The 22,970-nt window shown below is 33.3% G+C and overlaps 1 protein-coding gene across 1 annotated transcript in view; it reads right to left on the reverse strand.

Annotated features, from left to right (window-relative positions):
• Positions 1-6,717: 6,717 nt before the first annotated feature.
• The window catches only part of LOC142331121 (uncharacterized), a 64,419-nt gene continuing 48,166 nt past the window's right edge, over positions 6,718-22,970 (reverse strand). The window contains exon 12 of the mRNA XM_075376804.1: positions 6,718-6,737. Coding sequence (XP_075232919.1) covers positions 6,733-6,737 — 5 coding nt within the window. The 3' untranslated portion in view covers positions 6,718-6,732. The remainder of the gene's footprint in view (positions 6,738-22,970) is intronic.

The raw sequence follows: 22,970 nt of genomic DNA on the forward strand, positions 1-22,970 counted from the left end.
GTTAATTTTAAAATATTTTTTATCTAGATTATCGTTAGTTTTATAAGTAAAATCTTAAGCTGTTCATCGCAAACAAAATGGCACCTTATTTGTGAAAATCGTTGAAAATAACAACCGAGTTATTGTAGAAAATGTATTTAATTTTCAACCAGATCTAATTTCCACCACTAATAAAAAATTACTGAACTCAAATATAAATAAAATTAATAAGTATAACATTAGTCATCAATAAATATAATAATAATAATAATCTGCTCAGGAGCTTCCTGTGGAGTACGGGATTAGCGGTCCCGAGCTGGTTGCGGTTGTGCTTCTCGGTTTCGCAGTTTGCTGCGGGGGCAGGAGACATGACCGTGAACTGTTTTGCAGAAGCTGTGCAGAGGGCGGACGGGGAGCGTCCACATCCCTTTTCCCGGCTGTGAAACTGTATTGAGAGTAGGCTGCTGTGAGGTAGCTCTGTCGAAGTCTTGCGCCGCTCAGAGGAAGTCAGTCACTTCGGCCCTTGGGTGGGATTGTCTTATGAATGAGGGTATCGGAGCCCTTACTGCTACCGTGCGAGCCCTGGGAAGTTGATTTCGTGGTTAAGGTAGTATCTGACTCCCCGGCCCGGATTAAATTTTTGGGAGGCGGCTGTTTGGGGAACCCAGTCGAGATCATTGATCCGGGGCACGCTCAACCGTCTCTCTGCCTGCACCTTATGACATATTGTATGACGAAAATATAGGTTATGGAAGTATTAACATCCACATCTTTCGTAACAGGCGGTCCACGTAAAAATCCTCGTCCAGGAGAACTTTTGCCTTCGGAAGCGAAGAGAAGGAAGAGATCGAGTTCATAGAGATAACGAAGAACACTCGAACTAAGTTTCGACCTAAGAGCTTTGGACCAATACCAAAGAATCTGGTGATAAAGAAGAAAGAAAGGAATTTTCCCAATGTCAGTCCTTTCGTAATTGCTCGTGGGATCACGAAAGCTGCAGAAGGACCTGTAAAAGAGACTAGGAAGACTTGGCTTGTTAGGAATAGGCTTGTTTTGGGGACCGTCAGAGACCTACAGTCATCACGGCTAATGAAAGCTACGAAGAAGGGACTCATCGACGTTGAAGTTATACCACGAGGTACACTAAATACCTCAAAGGGAGTTGTTGTGTGAAGGGACCTTCTAAACTGTACGGAAGAAGAGAGGGCTTCACGGACAAGGAGTTGTTGCACATCAACGTTTGAATACCCGACTTAACAGAGAAGTTGTACCCTTCGCGTCGCATGTTTTAACATTTAACAAACCTAAGAAAATTACGGCTGGATCCCCATCCTTTCACCCCGACTTCATTAGGGAGTTTTGGATATCAGAAATCTACATTTTGTTTTAGAGGTACCCACCATCTTCGCATTTCCGAGGCCAAAACCTTTACCTGCGGTCCTAAGAAAGCCCACGGTCGTTAACGTGCCAGAAGCAATTAACGGGCTCAGATGTCCCCCCTCAACCATCCTCGGCCAAACCTTCGGCCTCATCGGGGACGTTTTCTCAAGCCGATATAAGAATATCGACCCGGTCGCTTATTTCAGCGATTTACCCATCCTAGTGTCAGAAATACGGACATAACGTGGCAAAATGCACAAGGAAACAGATCTGTCCCTTTGGTGATCCATTACATCCAGACGACTGTTGCAAGGATTCGCCGGTTTGTTTTAACTGCCATGGAGATCATTCTGCTAGATCGCGAGATTGTCCGATCTATAAGGAGGAAGTAACAATTCAAGAGGTTAAGACCATCCAAAAGGTCAGCTACTTCGAAGTCAGAAAAATTGCCCTCAGCAGATCACCGAATCAACAACAAATATATAATTCTGACCTATTGCTAGCACATGCTACTCCCTCCGGCGAAGGGAGGGCATTGAATCCCCTAATAACTAAGGTCCCATCAGGTGCGTTTCTTCTAGCCTAAATGCCGTCAATGGACGGAGTGAAGGGAAGTCGTGTCGGGAAAAAGACGCAGATACATTGCTAGTTTCTAAAGGATAGCCCAAGTAATGATATTTCAAATTGATCTCTAAGGATCGGAACGCAATCCACAATTCCGTCCGAAAACAAAAAAAAAAAAAAATCTAGCCGACATTATACAAATTCCGGCTCGATAATAAGAAAGACCTAGCAGCAAAGGACTGTTGTCCAGGTTCTGCGATGAATAGGGGGATGTGTATCTTCCGTTATCCTTGTGTTCCGTTCCTAACTACTGAGAGGGCATTTTATGAAGTAACTTTACAATTACTCCAATAGTCCACGATTTTCATCGCAATAATGTTCACTGACGAAGCTGGATTCAACCGAAATGGAATAATCAGTTTTCACAATAATAGGCAGTGAATGTTTCAGCAATCACTAAAAATGATTATTTTTAATAAATGTTTGAGTTTCATCATCGACGATTCACTAATCGATCCGTGTTTCCTGCTAGCACGTTTTATTGGCCAGAATTATTACAGTTTCCTAGAATAATTTTGATGAATTTTCTCTGGTAACTAGAAATGACATATGGTTCATGCAGTACCAATATGCTCCCGTACTTGGAGGTTACTTCCTTAAAACGTGGATAAATCGTGGAGGACCACAAAATCACCTGATCTAAATCCAATAAATTTCTATCTTTGGGTAACCCAAAAATATAATGTAAAATACATCAGAGGTCAGTGTAGATCTTCGGCTAAGTATCGAAGATTTTCGACAAATGCTAGGGATTTTGAAAGAGTGAGACAGCCGTTAAATTGTCTGGTTGTTACAATGTATTAATTAATAATATACTGCGGCCGTTAAATTGAAGGCGACTTCATATATTTGCCTAGTAAAATTGAAGGTAAAATTGATGTGTTCTTTTATAGCGTACCGGTTAGTACATAACCGGTTATTACATAACCGGTTAGTAGTATATGCTATTTATTACAACTCTGTAGAATTTATTAAATCTTGTCTTCCTACAATGTTAAATAATCATCATTTAGTCGTTGAGAAGAGCAAATCGTATGAAAAACATTCCATGTGTTACAAGTAACTAGCATTTTAATTAATTCAATTTTTTTTTAATTAAATGAAAAGCCCATTATTTTGCAATATTAATAATATTTCATTTATCGCATGTTTAATTAGTTATTACTTAGTATCTGAATTATAAAAAAAAAATTCAACCTTGTTCAAATTAATTAAGTTAATAGCAGTGGAAATGAAATCTATTATTAGCTTATTATGTCATTAATTTTTAAAAAACCAGGTAATTTTGAAGATCGATTTTAAAAAATAATTGACCATCTTATTTAGAATGGACGGCTTAACATTTTAACTGATGAAATACTAACGATTACTGAAGTATAAAAGACTAAATTATTAATGTGGCCATAATTATGAAATTTATCAACGTGTTTACACTGCAATCTTTTAAAAAAAATTATTTAAAAAAGTTACTATAAATAATATATGTAACAAATATTATAATTATTTCTCAATCCGATCTTGAAATATAGGTTTTTCTATAAAAAAACACCTGAAATGGCGTACACAAGGAAATCGAAGGGGGAATCCCTTAGATTTCCCGACAAGGAAAGTTGACAACGAAATTCCCATTCTGTCATAGAATATTTTTTTATTTATTGTGATACATTGAATTCGAAAATGAAAAGGCACACTTTTAGCATTTCTACTTATTATTTAAGATCTTAACTTTGATCATTTCTTGAGTAATATCCTCACATAATATTTAATTTAAAAAAATTCCGTACATTCTACAAATCTCCTTTTGGATGAAAGTCTAGTAATTGGGAGTGGTTTTGGATAAACGGCTTACCTTAGGAGAACATGTGCAGCATGTAACCCAGAGAGCAAAGGCCGCCAGAGCCTCCTTATACCCAATACTTAACCGCGCCAGCCCCATCCCTTTGGCGACTAAAATATTCAAACCTCGACTCTACGTCTTGGCAATTCTGACTTACGCTTACCCGGCATGGAGGGACGTTGTTGTGCTCCTCGCTACAGTAAAAACTGGAGGCCGTTCAAAACATCGAATTGCGGACGAATTTTGGGGCACCGTGGTTCATCAGAAACGCCACACTTCGCTACAAAGCAGGCATAAAACCGTATCGAAAGTGGGTGTAGCACAGGTACGCAGACTATTTGAGAGGGTAGCTGTGTCCCTGCCCCGGTATCTCAGAGACATCTGCCGAGAGAATCCTACACCGCAGAGTGTAAGGAAATGGCATCACGCCGCGTTAGACGAACCATCGTGAAAAGGCGGGACGTTGAGTCGAGTAATGATAAACCAGCTTCTATATCGGGTGATCCGAAAATGTACCTCAGAGCTTATCGTGGCCGTGAAAACTTCCATTAAAAAGTGACGGTTTTTACTTTTTATTTAAAAATTTTTTATAAAATCTAGCCCTTTATACAAGTATGGGCGTACTTACAACGCCAAAATGTAACAAGGGTTTGGTTTTGTTCGCATTAGAAGTGCGATTTTTAATCATTAAAAATTTTTGAATTTAAAATTTTATAAAAAAATTTTTTTATGAAATTTCACTTCATAATGAGGTTAAAACATAAAATTAAAGTCGGAATTCGACTTTAATTTTACGAAGTTAAGCCTTTTTAAAAATCGTTAACCTCGACTCAATCCGCCGGCCTGAAAACTTCAAACTGATAATGTTTGAAATTTTAAATAATTATTTTACGGAACTCTACGCATTTAATCGGGTAGAGACCCATAGGGAATCGTTGATATTTTTTGCGAATTTCCCTCTATAAATCATTTTTCAGCCTGTTAAAACCTTAAATTCATGCCCTGAAAAGTTTTTTCGTAGTCTCTTGGCGGTCGTATTTTTACCGCACTGCGGTAAAAATGCAAACATATGCGGTAAACATGCAAAAAATACAAACATATCACCCCGCAGTGCGGGGTGATATGTTTGTATCTCTCCTCTAGCGTAAGGTCGTGCTTCTTTGTTTTTGTTTTAGATCTGTTACAGATGTTGCAGACCGATAACAAAATATAGCCTAGAAGGACACCTTTTTCGGCCCCGCGGTTTCCCCTCAAATCCTTCCTAGGTGCACGTGCGCCTAGAAGAAAATATTTTTTGGTTGAAAGCTTACACTAAATTAAACAATTAAAATAAGAAACAAGGCAGATCACCGCATCCCCCTTCGCGAACGCGAATGTTGTTTGTTAATTGTAAGAAACAACCATTCAGCTATCCTAACTTAAGAATATGAAGCACAGTGAAAATTATGGGAAAAAAATCCCAGTAGCCGCTCGACTGAAGAGGAAGAGGTCTACACTTTCGCCCGAGTCATCCTTTTCAGAGCTGCAGGACAATTCAAGGTCTACGGTTTGTAAATTATTTACAACCGGTTAATAGAAAGGCAGGCTGAAGAAAAAAAGAAGGAAGAAGAATGAGGATCGACCCGCTCCCACGGACTGGAATCCGACCCGACCGAATCCAGTTGAAATGTAGTAACGAAGACAGCCTGAGTGGAAAATGTTTCCTAACTTTATCTCACTAACCATCCATCCTCCTTTCCTAAACGATTATTTCGCTTCCAGCACATGCGACTCCCTCCGTAAAGGGGAGGGCATTACATCCTACAAACACTAGAGCCTGCGAAAGGTGCATTCCTGCGAGACCGGAAGGCTCTAGCACAGAAAGGACTTCAGGGGACAGACTGAAGGGGAATCACGCCGGGAGAATGAAGCTCACACTCTCCTAAGGTCAGCCCCAGTCAAATAATTCTTCCCCATCTAAAGGATTGGAACACAACAAATAACTCTGTCCATAAATAAAATAAAATAAATATAACCGCTACTAAATAAACAATTACGCTTGTTAAAAGAAAGACACAGTAGCAAGGAACTTTTGTCCAGATTCTGCAATTAGCAGAGAGTTACATAATTCTCGCTCTATCCTTGCATTCCATTCCGTACAACCACATGTGTTAAATAATCTGCCTAACAAATCCTAGAAGGATCAAGGATAAGATAAGAAATTAACATTTGTTACTATCTTAGCAAATAGACAGAAAAATATGAGTGAAATGATATCCCTCTTTAACTGCTTCATTAAGTCACCAAATATCCTGTGGTCAGACATACTGAAAGACTTATGAATTTCCAGATATTTAACTCTAAAGATGCCACCTTCATTTTGTTCAGAGGTTGTCCCATAGTATGAACATCATTACTCCTCCTCCAAAAAAAATCTACTGTTGTCATTTATGTTTCAAATGCAACCTAAAACATTTTATATATGAACTCCTATTGAAATCTATCTCATTTTAAAGCTCTCAGATGAACGAAAACTGCAACAACTAAGTCCTCATCTAAACGGCAACCAGCCGAATGTAAAACATGTCAGAAACGTGAACTTAATCTAATTTTGAAAAGAGACAGAAAACAATAATTTATTTAATGAGGCATGACATGCTCCAATGTCTTCCTTTTAAACAATCTTAATTAGGATAATTAGATAATTACTGTTCAATATTTATTGCAGGGTGGAAAATAGTTAAGAAGGAAAGAATTTCCATAGACTTGGTGATCTGTTAGAAACAAGTTTCAACTCATTTCATGTAAGTATTAAAAACAAATCATACTTTTCCAAATATCTGATTTCTTGAAACACTATAAAGTGACTGTATTTTTAAGCATAAGGTTACACCTGTTTTAACAGAATTCTTCTTATCTTCATCATCTTTTCCTCATTCTGAAAAATATAAAACTAATTTATTTACCTTCTATAATAATTTTGTGAAAACAAATGATTCGATGGAAAAGGTTTTCTTATTTTAATTAAAATATAATTTTTATTTAAATGGCTACCATTAATTTTTTTTTCAAAATACAATATCAACAGATAAAAACTTTATTTTTAAATATAATTAAATTCAATTTTTTTTATAAATGTAACTATAAATGATTTTATGAAGAACTGATCCCCACTGGATAAACAAGAAAAAAGCAACATTTTTTTTGCTAAATTTTCACTGATTCTTACAAGTTTTTTCTAATAAATTGCAACAACAATACTGCAGAAAAAAAAAGTACAAAGATTGCACTTTTTTGGAAGTATGCAAGTCTTTTCTTTTTTGGCTTGTATGAAGTTTTGTAAGAAATTAAAAAAATTATGAAATTCATTGAGCACTTAAAAATAATAAATGTACTGCACAAAAACTACTGTAGTTTACATCTCAATCATTAAGATTAATGGAATTCAATTTATGATTATTGTCAATCATACTCGTACTTTTGGTAAAAACTATACTAATCAAATTATCATCAGTCTGAAATAATTATACTAAAATCTATAAATTAAGCTTTAAACATAACCATCTAGATAATATTAAAAAAAAATACTAACATTATATATTAATAAACATTTACAAAGTGTTAGCCACAATGAATAGATTTTGATAAAAAAATATGTAAAAAACCTTTTTAAAAATCACTCTTATATTAAATGCAATAAAAAGTAGAAAATAATTTTAGGACGGTATCTCAGAATGAATTTGACAACAAGCTTTGATGGTGATATGTAAGATTATGTGAAAGTCATAACTTCAAATTAAAAATGTGATGTTTTTGTCAATTTTTTCATATGCATGATGAATGGCTTAAAGAGTGGGGTGCAAAGACTTGTATTCTGTCATGAGCACCAAAAGGAAGGTGTGAGCACCTTTCCTTTTCTTGGTTAATATTTTATAGCTTTTCTTTTTCCCTTCTTCTAGGGGTTGTCACCGAGGATTACATCTTAAATGCTCTTGCCGAGGTGGAAAGCGCCGACTGCAAATATGTTTTGGCTATTTTTATTGATATAGAGGCAGCATTTTCTTCCTTGTGTTGGAGTTCTGTCCTCTATGCTTTGGAACGCTGCAATGTTCCCGAAGCCCTGCAGGCCGTGGTAAGAGACAACTTGTCTAACCGTACAGCTCTGTTTAAAGATGCGCACCAAGTTGTGGAAAAGTCTGTCACCAGGGGAAGCCCACAGGGTTCCTTTCCCGGTCTCCTGCTGTGGAACCTGGTGTTTGACAAATTTCTGGGGTTGACATTCCCAGAAGGAGTCACGGCTCAGGCTTTCGCCGATGACTGTCTCCTTTTAGTTTGTGGCAATTAACGACCGCAGCTAGAAAGTAGAGAGCAAGCGGCTTTGTCAACCGCCGAGGGCTGGATGGACATTCAAAATTTAAAGATTTCTGTGCCCAAGATGAAGTTCATGCCTCTGAAGGGCGCAGACAAATTATCATGCAGTCGAAACCCCCATATTAAATATAAAGGCTGTGTAATCAGCCGAGTAAGGGTTATAAGCACCTAGGTGTTTTGTTTGATGATAAGTTGCTTTTTAGTAACCATATTAAGCAAGTTGCGGCGGACGCTGTCTCTGTGATGCACAAGCTTAGGAGGATTGCTCGGAAGGATTACGGGCTGTTGGGCCACCAAATGTACTTGGTATACCGAGGCGTTTTTGAAAGTATGATCGCATACGCGGCACCCGTTTGGGCGCATAAGTTGGAAAGAAATAGAGCAATGCTTCAAAATTTAAGTTGTGCCCAGCGCAGAGCCATGATAGTATGCACTGGTGTATTTAAAACAACCTCCTACGAGGCTACTACCCTATTGGGAAAGGCTCTCCCAATTGATAGAGTGGTTAAAGTTATAGCAGTCATGTGGGAAGTTAACCCACCGGATTGGTCTAGTGGTGAACAGGTCTTCCCAAATCAGCTTTTTTGGAAGGCGAGAGTTCCAGCATTCAAGTCCTAGTAAAGCCAGTTATTTTTACACGGATTTGAATACTAGATCGTGGATACCGGTGTTCTTTGGTGGTTGGGTTTCAATTAACCACACATCTCAGGAATGGTCGAACTGAGAATGTACAAGACTACACTTCATTTACACTCATACATATCATCCTCATTCATCCTCTGAAGTATTATCTAAACGGTAGTTACCAGAGGCTAAACAGGAACAGGAAAAGAAAGAAAAAGTGATGTGAAAGTTGCAAAGAGGTCGGGAGGCCGAGGCATTTGGGATGCGGATTCGAGCCGGGCCAGAACCGGAGCGGAACGGTGATCACAATGCATCAGAACAAAATTTCGTTCAGTTGCCCATCTCCCGTCTGCGGAAGAGGCTATGGAGCCTCGCGATGGAGACATGGCAGCTTGAATGGCACACCACGACTAAGGGAAGATCCTTGTATAGTTTTATACAGGATCTGGGGGGGATGGTAAGCCTCGAGTTCGTTTTTAAGGGCGTCGGGTGCCCAGGTGCTCACCAACTATGTAAACCTGAACCAATATCTGTTTCGGTTTCACCTGGTGGCTGATGAGTTGTGTGTCTGCGGGGAGGACCAGTCGGAACGTGCATATGATGTTCGCCTGCCCTGCTCTTGGGAGGCCCAGAGATCGAGCCACCCTGGAACTTAGAGGTCAGGGGGAAACTTGGCCGCTCACAAACGGCGAGTCAGTGTGGCGAGAGCTGCATTGTCGGACCGTGTGGGAGTTCCTTGATGAGGTTGCTATGTTCAACCGTCATCGTTAATATTAAGGGTTGTATAATGCAATAATGACTCCTAAGCTCTGCTGTAGGAATTCTTCCTTGAGATAATGGCTGGCCACCAGCCAAACTAGCTCCAAGCGCTGTTAATGGTGGACAGGTACTAGCTGGCATACAGTGGCCGAGGCGTGGCAGCTTAAATTGCTGCCTTTTATATATAAGAACTTCTATACTTTTAATTGTAACAAGGGGTGCGCCTCTCCGATTTAGTTTTATTGTTGACAAGTGAGCGACTGGGACACTTAAGCGGGTGCTGTACGGCACCCTGCTTAATTCACTTACACAAGTTAGGTAGCTCATTAGGAGCAGATAGGATCGAGGTCGCTATACCGTTTTCAGAGGCACAGAAGCCGTTTTTTGGCACGGAACATTTGGTCTATGCTCTAGGGCGACCGAATGGGGTGGTGATGGGAGAAATGCCAGCTAACAAATTCCCTTCTTCTACTGATCCTGCTAGTACTGTATAATAAATCCTCCTACCAAGATAAGTTCCAGCCAATTAGCTTTTCTATTCTGAATTTATTCTATCAGATTATTACACTTTTAGTTTACTCTTCTTGTTCACTGTTCTCATTACTTCTTAATTTTTTTATTTTGTCTGTCCATTTATTCTTTACTATGTCCACTTTAAAATACATACACCTTTTCTTTTCCCTTTTTTTTTGAGTGTCTATATTTATCCATCCAGAAGTATCCTTCAAATGTAAGACTTTCTCAATTGTTACTGCATCTTCTTACACTTAGTTCTTTCTATTAAATTTTCCCTAGGCATTGATGATCTAATTGTTATTTTATTTACACTTTTTTAATTTTCTGTTAACATCATACCTAAATATCTGTATTATTTTGCTTATTTAATTCTTCCCTTTTTTGTCAATATTGGCTTTTTGTTTCTTATCATTATTTACTTAAAATTCATTCTTATTTTAAATTCAGTCATTTCTCTTAATTTTTTACTTAAAGTTTTTTCTTAAGTTTTTTCTTCAGAACTGTCAGAAGAAACTTTGCTGAGTGAATAATTATACTAACTGTCCTGTGATTATCACTTCACTGCACTGTGCTTTCTGGGAATTAGAATTATGATTGTTTTAAGAAAACACGTTCTGGTCGCATTTCATTATTGTAGATTACTACACAATTACACAACTTCATTAAGATACTTAATCATTTTTATTGGCACCTCATACATCCCAAAAGAATTCTAAAAGAAAATAATAGTATAAATAAAATTAATTAATTTTTAAATAATAGTCTGATTATTTTTAATAATAGTCTGATTATAGCATATTTAATTAATCCAGATTCTAAATGTGATGGACAATTTTTAAAAGCAATTTGTTGTTAAGAATTAATGAAATTCTTTATAATACATAAACCATTCACTCCCACATTCTCTGGGCATTTAAAAATGCATTAAGAAAACTTACCTCTTACACCTAAAATAAATTATACTGTACATTATTATAAAATTTTCTGTTTTTATCCGCTTTATACTATCTTTTTTTAAAAGATAATTTAAAACTTAAAACTATATTCAATTAGAGATATCATTAATCATCTTCAACCTCGTAGTATAACTCAAAAGGCCCATCTCTTTTATCAACCACAAACGTTTTTCTCCAAGCTTGATAATTTAAAAGTCAATTAAGTAATTTTTCATCTAATATTTTTTGAAGGTAACTGATTCAATTAAAAAATAGCAATTTTAATATTTTCTTACTATCAAGACCATCTGTTGCAAGAATTTGAAGTAGATATTGGTTCAGCATACTCTAATAAAGGTACCTAATTAATTATTATTCCTATTTTCCCGTGGGCAATTGTAAGACATGCAATTCTATGACATCAGTTGAAACATACTTATATATATAAGCTAGTAACAAGAAAAGATTTTATTATGTTGTTTTTTCAATATTTTTTGGTGAATAAAAATAACAGACTTTGCCATCTTTGTGTTGTGGATTCCAAAGATGTTCACAGTCTAGTCTCAAGTAAAATAAATCTTGGACAGGTACCTCTAGCAAACTAATTTTTTTTTATGAAGTTGGATGTAATTGGAAATACATTAGATTTAGATTTAGATTTAGATTCTTCTGTTGTAGATCCTAAGACATTTATTTGTCCATTTTTCATGAACTTTGATACACGCTTTGCTGCTTCATTTACTATTAATTAAAATTTTTAGTGGTTCACATTGACAAGTGTGACAAGAGTCTACAAGGCTCTCCCAAAGACAAATTCAATATTTTATGAAATACTTTGTTATAATATTCATGTGAGTTTTAATTTTGTACACTACTTTCAAAATAATTTAAAAATACATATTAATTTTTAAAATGTAACATTAAAGAAAGGTTAGATATTAGTATTAATTGCACAAATTATGTTAAATAATATTCCAAACAGGGATATACAATAAATTAAAAAGTTGAAAAATAATTTTAAGAAAATAAAACTATAAATACAATTTATTCTTCTGTATAAAATGAAATCTAAGATTCACAGTAGTTTTTTGGAACTAAGGTCATACGCATAATTAATGCCGGTGGGAAGTATGAAAGTACAAGAAGTAAAGATGATGTTATAGTAGGTAAAAAAATTACTGGAAAGACTAATCATCACCAAAAACCAAAATTCTACATAATGGATGATTAGACCTCTTATGACAAAATGATTTATATAGCCAGGAAAATAAATTTGAAGATTATTGCACAAATTTAGTATCTAGGCTTAGTGATAAAAACAGTCAAGGTTAAGGTCAAGAATAAAGTAACATTCAAAAATTAATTTCTAATACACAATAATTGACTATTAGTATTCAATTTAGGGGGATGCTACCTGTATAACATTTGCAAATTGTGTTCTTGTTTCAGAAGGACGTGATAAGATTTTTTTTTTTTGTCTTCAGTCATTTGACTGGTTTGATGCAGCTCTCCAAGATTCCCTATCTACTGCTAGTCATTTCATTTCAGTATACCCTCTACATGCTACATCCCTAACAATTTGTTTTACATATTCCAAACGTGGCCTGCCTAGACAATTTTTCCCTTCTACCTGTCCTTCCAATATTAAAGCTACTATTCCAGGATGCCTTTGTATGTGGCCTATAAGTCTGTCTCTTCTTTTAACTATATTTTTCCAAATTCTTCTTTCTTCATCTATTTGCCGCAATACCTCTTCATTTGTCACTTTATCCACCCATCTGATTTTTAACTTTCTCCTATAGCACCACATTTCAAAAGCTTCTAATCTTTTCTTCTCAGATACTCCGATCGTCCAAGTTTCACTTCCATATAAAGCGACACTCCAAACATACAGTTTCAAAAATCTTTTCCTGACATTTAAATTAATTTTTGATGTAAACAAATTATATTTCTTACTGAAGGCTCATTTAGCTTGTGCTATTCGGCATTTTATATCGCTCCTGCTTCGTCCATCTTTAGTAATTTTACTTCCCAAATAACAAAATTCTTCTACCTCCATAATCTTTTCTCCTCCTATTTTCACATTCAGTGGTCCATCTTTGGTATTTCTACTACATTTCATTACTTTTGTTTTGTTCTTGTTTATTTTCATGCGATAGTTCTTGCGTAGGACTTCATCTATGGCGTTCATTGTTTCTTCTAAATCCTTTTTACTCTCGGCTAGAATTACTATATCATCAGCAAATCGTAGCGTCTTCCCAAATCAGCTGATTTGGAAGTCGAGAGTTCCAGCGTTCAAGTCCTAGTAAAGTCAGTTATTTTTACACGTATTTGAATGCTAGATCGTGGATACCGGTGTCTGGTTTCAATTAACCACACATCTCAGAAATGGTCGAACTGAGAATGTACAAGACTACACTTCATTTTTTCACTCGTACATATCATCCTCATGCATCCTCTGAAGTATTATCTGAAAGGTAATTACCGGAGGCTAAACAGGAAAAAGAAAGGAAAGCCTTTCTAAGTTAGTATAAATATTATTCACATTACCTGCCATGGTGAATAAGACCATGGTAAACAAATATAATAATAATAATTAACTAATATAGTACAGATCAGATTTTATTAACATTTACAATTATGACTTGTTAAATATATCTGTTATTTTCACGCTTTCAATAATATTTTATTTTACTGTAATAACCTCTATATTATAAATTATTATAATTTATTACATTATAATATTAAAATTATTTCAGTTGAGAGTGGAATTATTTAATTTTATTCGAGGGGAAATGAAAACTGGTTTTTTAATCTAATGACTCATCTCAAGAATGTTGGCCATAACTTTGTGTTATTTACGAACATATTTGAATAAATAAGGTGTCATTTTCATTGTAATAAAACGTTTAATATTTTTTTTATATAAGATAACACTTAAATAAAAATAGCGGTTGCAAAGATATTAACGATTGAAAAAGTTTACACGGCGATATTTTGGAATGGATTAAGAGATCAGGTTCATTATTTTTATACAAGTGATCCTGTAGGTACCCTAGCAGTACACGGAATTTAAGCTCGCTACGATTAACCGTTCCTGTGAAATAAATTTTTAGTTAAAAATACAAAATGGCGGATAGTTGCTAAACTAAGCGTTTCGGTGGGGGGGGGGGGGGCATATGTTATAAAGTTTTCTCTTTATTTCGATGTGGGCAACATCTCCTGAATTCTTGGAAAGGTTTTTATAAACATATATTTTACACATACTCGTATTTAATGTTTTTAGTTAGATTCCTTTGTATGCAATGTTAAATACAATTCCTTAATGATATATAATTACAGTATCATTAAATGTTTTTTATTCATATAACATTTTAACTGCTGATGTAATTAATGTACAGTAGGCAGCAGAACAATTAGTATTATTAACTTCTCCAGATATCAGATTTATTAAGGCTGTTTTCCTTATATCTTTATTAATATTACGTTTTATAACCCGTAATTGACTACTATCTTTTATCCATTATCTTTTTTCACCGAAAAAAAAATGTTTTCCTTGTTAGATAAATTTTAATTAATTTTATATTAAAATTGTTCCTAGTAATATTTTTTAATTGTTTAGTCTACATTGGACCACTTTAGTCAATTTTTATAGGAGGGGGTTTTTCACTTTCCTGTTAGCCCAGTACTTCTAGTAACTTTATTAGATAATACTTATATTTTACAAGCATGTCTGTTTAATATTTTATATATAATTATGTATAAACCATATTGTAACAGGATTTTGACTCCCATACGGAACCCCAAAGAATTTTTATTAACTTCTTTTCTTATGTTAATTAAAATATTGTTATATCTTTCATAAGTTAATTAATTATACTTTTTTCATTTACTAATACTTAGCAAACAGATTAAAATTTTGATATAATAATTTTATTATTTGATTTAATAGATAAATTAATAAACATTCTATATTATTAATTAGTTTTTCTACTTTTAAATTAGATGACTGGAATACCTGATTATGTCTGCCCCGTGTGATATAGTGGATATATAATTTTATATTAAATATTTTGAAATAAATATATATATATATATATATATATATATATATAAAAATAGAATCAACCTGCACAATGAAGGAGTTTACCTTTCGCAATTAAAGGGAACCTTTAGCAATTAAGGGGCTATTAAAATGATAAAAGAAATATATGTCGTCCTTCATAGATGAAGGTTATCACTTTGTTAAATGTGAAACGAATGTTAAAAAAAGAATTTATTGAACCTTTAATGTTTTAAAAATAACTTCAGCATATAACGATGAACGTAGATTAATTTATATCAGAAATATTTAAGCTACACATCTATATAGACTTAATTTATAAATTTTATTAATTGAAAAACTTAATTAAGTACTAAGCAACAAGCTAGTACTTCTTATAACTTGAGATATTATAATCAAACTTTGGTATAAAATAATTCATACTTGGCATAAAGTTCCATGTTTAATTTTCTATTTTATTTTTATTATCATTTATTCTGTTAAGACATCATGGTACTTAATCTTTTAGCCCAGGGATAAGTTCTTAAATATTTTTTCACGGGACCCCTGCCCTGCTAAACTTAGTTCACGCTTAGCATAGTTCACGCTTAGCAAAGGGATGACTTTTTTCTTATTTTTTATTCATTATTACAATAAAAAACTAAAAATAAATCTGTTATTTTGTATTAAGACATTATGTTGTTACTAATTAATCACAAATAAAATAAAACAAAAATTATCGCTATTTTGTTTGTTTTTATTACACGTCTTAATTTATTAACTAGGTACCCTACCGAAAAATATTGTAAATATAGCAAAAATATGCATCATCGATAGATTTTAAGGAAAATATGCAATAACCGGTGAAAATGGGATTAATATGCAAATGCATATAATCCGGTCTCCAATTATCACCAATAAATGCAAATTATTCTGAGAAATCTCTTCTTCGGTTTATTGATTACTGATTTCCAACAAATATCTTGATTTTTTTAGGGGTGGGAGATTGATGGTTATTTTATAGATTTATTATGATAAATTAATCATCAACCTTGTTTGGAGCTTGTGTGGGAGAATATCAGATGGAGATGGAACTTTTCTAGGACGTGAAAAAAAGACTAGTGAATCCCCTGACTGGGATTCAAACCTGGGACCTTCCAGATGAATTTTTTTTTTTAAAGAAAGATACTATCACTCCATCAGGGAGGTTGGAAATTATATTTTATTTTACTTGTAACTAACTGAAATTTAATCTTTTCAAAATTTTGTTTGGCCTAGTTTTTTTAATAATTAGCTGAATGCATTGTAATTTTTATTTTGAAATCAGTATCCTAGTAACCAAACAACTGATTCTCATTTTATTTAAATAATTTTAATTTATTTAAATATGTTTTTCATTTACATAAAGATAGTTAAAAGATGCATACTGTAATTGATGAAAATTAATGTTAGCGAATTAACTACATAAATTTAAATGAATTTAACTAAATATTCTTGTGTTATTACAGATTAAAATGGAAATAATGTACACTCTGAGAACAAATTGAATTTCTACATGAATGGTAAAAATCTAAAAAAATCAGAAATGCAGTTATAAAGAAAAAAGGAGTAAGGGGCAAAATGTGAAGAATAAAAGAGAAATTTTCAGAACTACAATTACAATTAATATCCATAAGGAAAATTTCAGTATTATATCTTATCGAAGAGAAACTGGGCAGATAAATAGATATTATTTTTAGTCTATATTAATAAGAATACAGAATAATAATATATAGTACTCTTAATTTTACTCAAAAATGTACAACATATGGTAAGTTTTAATTTTTTTTTATTTTTCCTGTATTTTACAAGATCTTTTCATCCATCCTTTGATATTAATGTAAGTAAAGATAATCATCTCATCTCATTTATTTTTTTATAACTGTAAAACTTTGTAGATTTAATTTAATTAAAACTGAAAATTTTTACATCAGATTATAATGTGCAATCAGATAGTGTACAGCCTATTAAAAGATGAATCACACAGTTCTTTTCAATTTATATATATATATATATATATATATATATATATTGCTTAACATTTTGATTAAAAATATAAGATATTTGTTAAACAATATTTTTAATACAAAAGCTACTTATATATATGTATACATTATAATAAGTATGAAAAAAACTGAACAAGGTTACCAAATACTAAACAATTACTGTTATAAAACTTTTCCCAATTAAAGGATAAGTTGTGTAACCTACCACCAACAAAATACAATGTGTTTTTTTTTATGTAAGCAATAAGTACTTATCTAAGTATATAACTAAAAATATTGTATTATTGAATTTATAAACTATGCATGAAAATGAAAAAAAAATTATAATGTAAATATATTGTCTAAATTTTTATTTCAGTGAACTGAATTGAATTAAGATGTTACAGAATATTTTAATTCAAATAAATAACCATTATACTGATCAGAATATAAAAATACATTGTATAGATCAAAACATACTTGTATTTAAAGACCATATTAATTGACTAAATACAAACACGTGGAATTTTGTAATAAAATATAAAATATTTTTAGTTAGGTATGGTTAGATTTTATCAGCGACAGCATATTGTTATTCACTGGAGTTTCAGCTGAAGTTATAGCAATAAAATTTTTATTCAGTACTTTTTTGTTTTATGCAGTAAAAATAAGGGAAACCAATGACGACAAAAAACTTGCAAAATTATAAATTATAATTAAGATTTATTGTTGCATATTTGTAATTCAAACAAAAGCATTAATTTTGTTAATACAATTTACAGTGTTGTTTAACAAAACTGTTGCATACAATATTATGTTATTACATTTGCATGTTATTTTGTTTTATACACAGGATAAACAATAGCTTATACACACAGGCTTTTTTTTTACTAAATTGTATCTTTGTAAGTAGTAATATATATATGAAACTTACATCTGGATATTAATTTTATGTTGCAGATGCAAAACAGAAAAAAAGAAGAAAAGTGGAATGAATGAATACAAAACATAGAATACAAATACAAGAAACACATAACATACATCTGGAATATATAGAAACATAGAATACAAGAGATGCTTATGACACTGAATAGTGGGGTTAGATATTTTCAAGAGGTTGTTATAATCAATAAAATATTTTTGTTAGTATAGGGTATGAGGTTATAGGATTAGTAGAGAATATAGGGCATAGGATTAGTAGAGGGCATAGGGTATAGGATTAGTAGATGCAATAAAATTGTAGGTAGTGATTTCATAACCAATAAAGTTAATGGTTTTTTAACCAATAAAGTTTATGGAAATGTAATTGCTACCTATGCTACCTAGCTTAACCACACATGCCTGTAGGAATAGTTAATACAGGCTGTCCATCCAGTCTGATCTGGAAAACAGCCTGTTGGACGGTTCCTTGGACGGTTCCTATGACCATACAAAGACCTTAGGAATGGTAGTACAGCTGCCAGCCCTGTCTGGAGGAATAAAAAACAGCCGGTTGCACTGTTCCTATAAGTGTGTTTGTAACCTTGGGAGGTTGTACAACCGACGTGGTATATCCCAAAGGATTGGGTGATTAGGGGTAACAGGTTAGGCAAATATTAAATCGGCTGTAAAATGTAAGATTAGAGTTTCATCCTCCCTTGTTGTTGAAGTGTACTAATCTCCTGATATGTACGGGGAGACTTTTGAGTCTTGGTGAGTGGCATAGGTTAAAATAGGGTAGGAAAATTTTGGCTTACTATTCACAAAATTAATAAAATATTTAAAATTATCTAAAAATGTTATTCTCTTTATACAGGTATGTAGTTTTTATGTTCATAAATACAAATATGAGTAATTAATTTTAAATGAAAACATATATTCTGTTGAAATATTTATCACAGTAGATATGATTTATCTGTCCAGACATTTTCTCAATTTTCAATAAGATATGAATTAATAAATGGCATATTGATTTTTAATTTCTCTTAAGTTATTAATTTTATTTTGAATAGTTTTTGTTTCTTTTGATACTGATAATGCGGTGGAATTGTGTTGTTCCTGAATCATTTATCAATAAATTCCTTAATGGAGAAAATTGTTATCTTCAGTCAACAGACAGACTTAGAATTTTTAAAATTTCTTTCAACTGTTTGTCTTCTGCCGGTAAATTTGAAAATATGTGAAAACCAGTGAATGATCTGAAGATGTGTATGTTTCTACCGAAAGTACATTATCACTACATAGGTAAGACAAATTCTTAGTTTTATTCTTTTTAATTCAGTAAGGCTTAATTTAATACATTACAGTATAAGAAAGTATGGTACATCTAGCGGCAATATCAATATTATCAAGAAATTTACACAACTATTTTTTAACATGACTGAAGGGATGGAACACATGCCACAATAGCAAAAAATTAGATGTTTACAATATTACATGTAATTTTTCACACTAAAATTTACAAGTTTTTTCCTCTCCCTTGATGTACAACTATGTAACACTCTTATCTTCCAATACTTGAGTGATCTCCATCTTCTTTCTGCAGGTTGTCATTCAAAAACTTTCTTAAGCAAATAGTTCTTACTTGTCCTCATTAAATGTCCATACGAAGTCAATAGCTTCTGCTCGATTTTGTTCTTAAACTGTCACTTTTCACTTTCATTCTTTTACAAAATTGAACATTCAGTGAAATCATAATATTCTACAAGGACCTACAATAAATTTCAGAATTATCATTTGCAAGTAACCTCATGAAAACTGGAAATAATGAAATGACATGTAAATTTTACACCTGCAGATAAAAATTGTGAATTAAATGATATAAATTTAAAATAAATAATATATTAGTTCAAGAAACAGAACACAAATCACATTTAAAATTCTGGCTACTCATATTCCATAGTGGATGGGTTTTCTAACAAAGTTTTATGACAATTGACACTGACAATGTGTATTACCTAGGCTGAACTACATTTTAGTACTGAAAAATCTTATATAACCATATTTCCAAACATTATTCAGGAAGCAAATCTGTGATATAACTACCATTTTATAAAAATAAGCTGAACTATTCCCAAAAAAAAATTTCTCAGTTTCAGCAAGTAATATACATTTTTTTTATCATACTAAATGAAACTCTTTTTCAAAAAGCAGCCATTCGTTCCATTAGCTCGTGCAGTCGTCATGAAAGAAACGTATGAAACTATGGCATCCAATATTAGAAGCGTTAAAATACAAAGAGCAGATGGGCAAGTTTGCAGCGATCTGAAATTTGTTTCGTTACTTCTTGGTTTACAAAGCGGGTTTACGTAATATCGTTTTCTTTTTCTTTGGAATAGTCGTGATACAAAATGTCATTACCAAGTAAAGAACTGGCGATTGTGACAGAACTTTATGGCCGGTGAAAAAAATGTAAAGCATTTATCATTAAGAGTGGAAAAAATCATATATCATACTGTCACCACTTCACATAAAACTCGGACTCATTAAACATTTCATAAAGGGACTAGACAAAGATGGACAAGGATTTAAAGGTAATTTTTCCTGAAATGAGTGATGGTATGCTCAAGGAGGGTATATTTATTGGTTTGCAAATTAAGAAACTGTACTTAAGAACGCGACTGTAAACAATAAACTTAGCGAATGTGAACTAGCTGCATGGAAGAGGTTGTTGATGGTTTTTAGGAGACAAATTAAAACTGTTAAGCTGTTAGAAAACTACAAACGTTTAGGATGTAGGTTGTCATTAAAAATTAATTTCAAACATTCCCGCCTAGACTTTTTCCCCGAAAATTTGCACTTTTGCAGCGATGAGCAAGGAGATCGTTTCCATCAGGATATTCTGACCGTGTAGCATCGACAAAATTCATTTTTTATTTAGTAAATCTAAGAGGGCAGTTATCCGGTTGTTACTAGCTATCGTTATTCAGGAAGGAATACGACTCGACATAAACGGTGGACAAACTAATGAACGATAGTAAGAGCAGCCTTCCTGAAGATGAACAAACACCTCGCTAATAAAACCGTGTACACTGTGTTTTCTAGATCTTTTTGCAATGTAAACATGAAGAGATAAGAGAAAATCTTCCAGAAAAGACCCAAAAATAATGACTGAGAAATCTCAGCGACCCATATGGTTGTACATTGAATTGCTGCTATATGTCACTCTGATGCACAAAGTAATATTATTTGAAACACAATTATTCGATATATACACCCGCTGTGTTTTCTACTTTCTGATACTCGAAAATCTCGGACTTCTAGGCGGAGAGATGGTGCCCCGTATTGCTGATAGTAAATGGCGTCCATATTGGTAATCATCGTCTAACTGAGGAATTAGAAAATTTAGAAACATGTCCATTTAAACGCAACCACTTACGGTTACCTCCTGGAAGAACAGCGGGTCGTATAGTCTTTCTTTGCTTAGGGCCTTAGCTAAAGTTTCCTAAGGGTTTTTGCAACACTATAATTGACAGTTATTCACCTTGCCACTGATGTGAAACACTGACTCATAAAATGAGTCGGTGTTTGTCAGTCATTGTTTCTGCAATTCTATCCATCAATTTCACTCAAAACTGCAGCCGAACAACTTTGTCGTCATCTGTATTGTGTTGATCCATGTTCAGTTGCGTGGCCTCAATTGTAATAGTTTACGTAATACGCGCCAAGTTCCACAGCAGCTACAGAGACTTTGAATTTGTATGTCTCAGCAGATCAACCTGTCTCAACGAAGGTTTGGTGCAAAGAGTAAATTGTATGCCTACTAGGAGACTCCCTACCGTACTCTATGAAAATTACACTGAACTGCAGTTGCTGACTGCAAATCGCGAAACCAAAACACACAGCAGAGAGTATGTGTCGCACCAGTAAGGTATCCATTTTTAACACTAGTGTTTTAGATTCTACTTTAAAGGAGTATTCGTCGGCAAAAAAGTAGGCTGCTAAATTTAAAGGCGGTCATACTTCTATTCAAGTTGATGAACGATCCGGACGCCCGAAAATCGATACGATCGACGAAATGGTCATAAAAATCCATAATATGGATAATAATATGACGTTTTGGGAATGAAAAAACTTTCGATAGTGCCGCGTTTATTAACAGTCGGTCAAAACTCATACTGAACAGTTCTCAAAATGTACAAAAATGAGTGTACTGCATTTAGGGTGTATATATGTATGTTCCACCGTATAAATTCAACTGCTGAACCGATTAAATTATGACCCTGCGTTGGAATGCTCAAGTTACCGGAAGTGTCATAGGTTATACATTTATTTAAGTGAATGTTTAAATAAATGTCACCCACATGGTCTTTAATTATCCTATATTAATGAGTAATGTTTTTTTTCGGCAGTCGTGTTTTTTACTGTTTATCTCTACTATTTTTTAATTAATTCTAGTACGCATCGTAATTTTTAAAAGTAAAAAATATTTTTATTTGCATAAGAAAAATATTAGGTTTGAATTATTACAAAAAAAAAATAGCGTTCTTTTTCTCCGTCTCCGTCTCCAGAATCACCGTAAGACAGTACTTCAGAGGATCATAATGAATGTAAATAAAGTGTAATCTTGTAGTCTCAGGTTGACCGTTCCTGAGATGTCTGGTTAATTGAAATCCAACCACTAAAGAACCCGATATCTCCACGATATAATATTCAAATCTGTATAAAAATAACTGCCTTTACTGGATTTGAACCTTGGAACTCTCGACTTTGGGGAAAACCCCAAAGATAGTGCGGAACGAGCTTGGAACTGTAAAAGACATGTTAACAACAATTAATTTTTATTCGTTATACTATGTTAAAAATACTCAATTTTATTTATAAATACTGTATATCGATTATTTAAAATATTTGATTTGAAATACTCTATTTTTAAGAATTGTTTATTAACATAATTTATTATTACTAACTTCCTTATTAAA

The sequence above is a fragment of the Lycorma delicatula genome, chromosome 10 (genome assembly GCF_047948215.1).
Source record: "Lycorma delicatula isolate Av1 chromosome 10, ASM4794821v1, whole genome shotgun sequence".
Classification (NCBI taxonomy): Eukaryota; Metazoa; Arthropoda; class Insecta; order Hemiptera; family Fulgoridae; genus Lycorma; species Lycorma delicatula.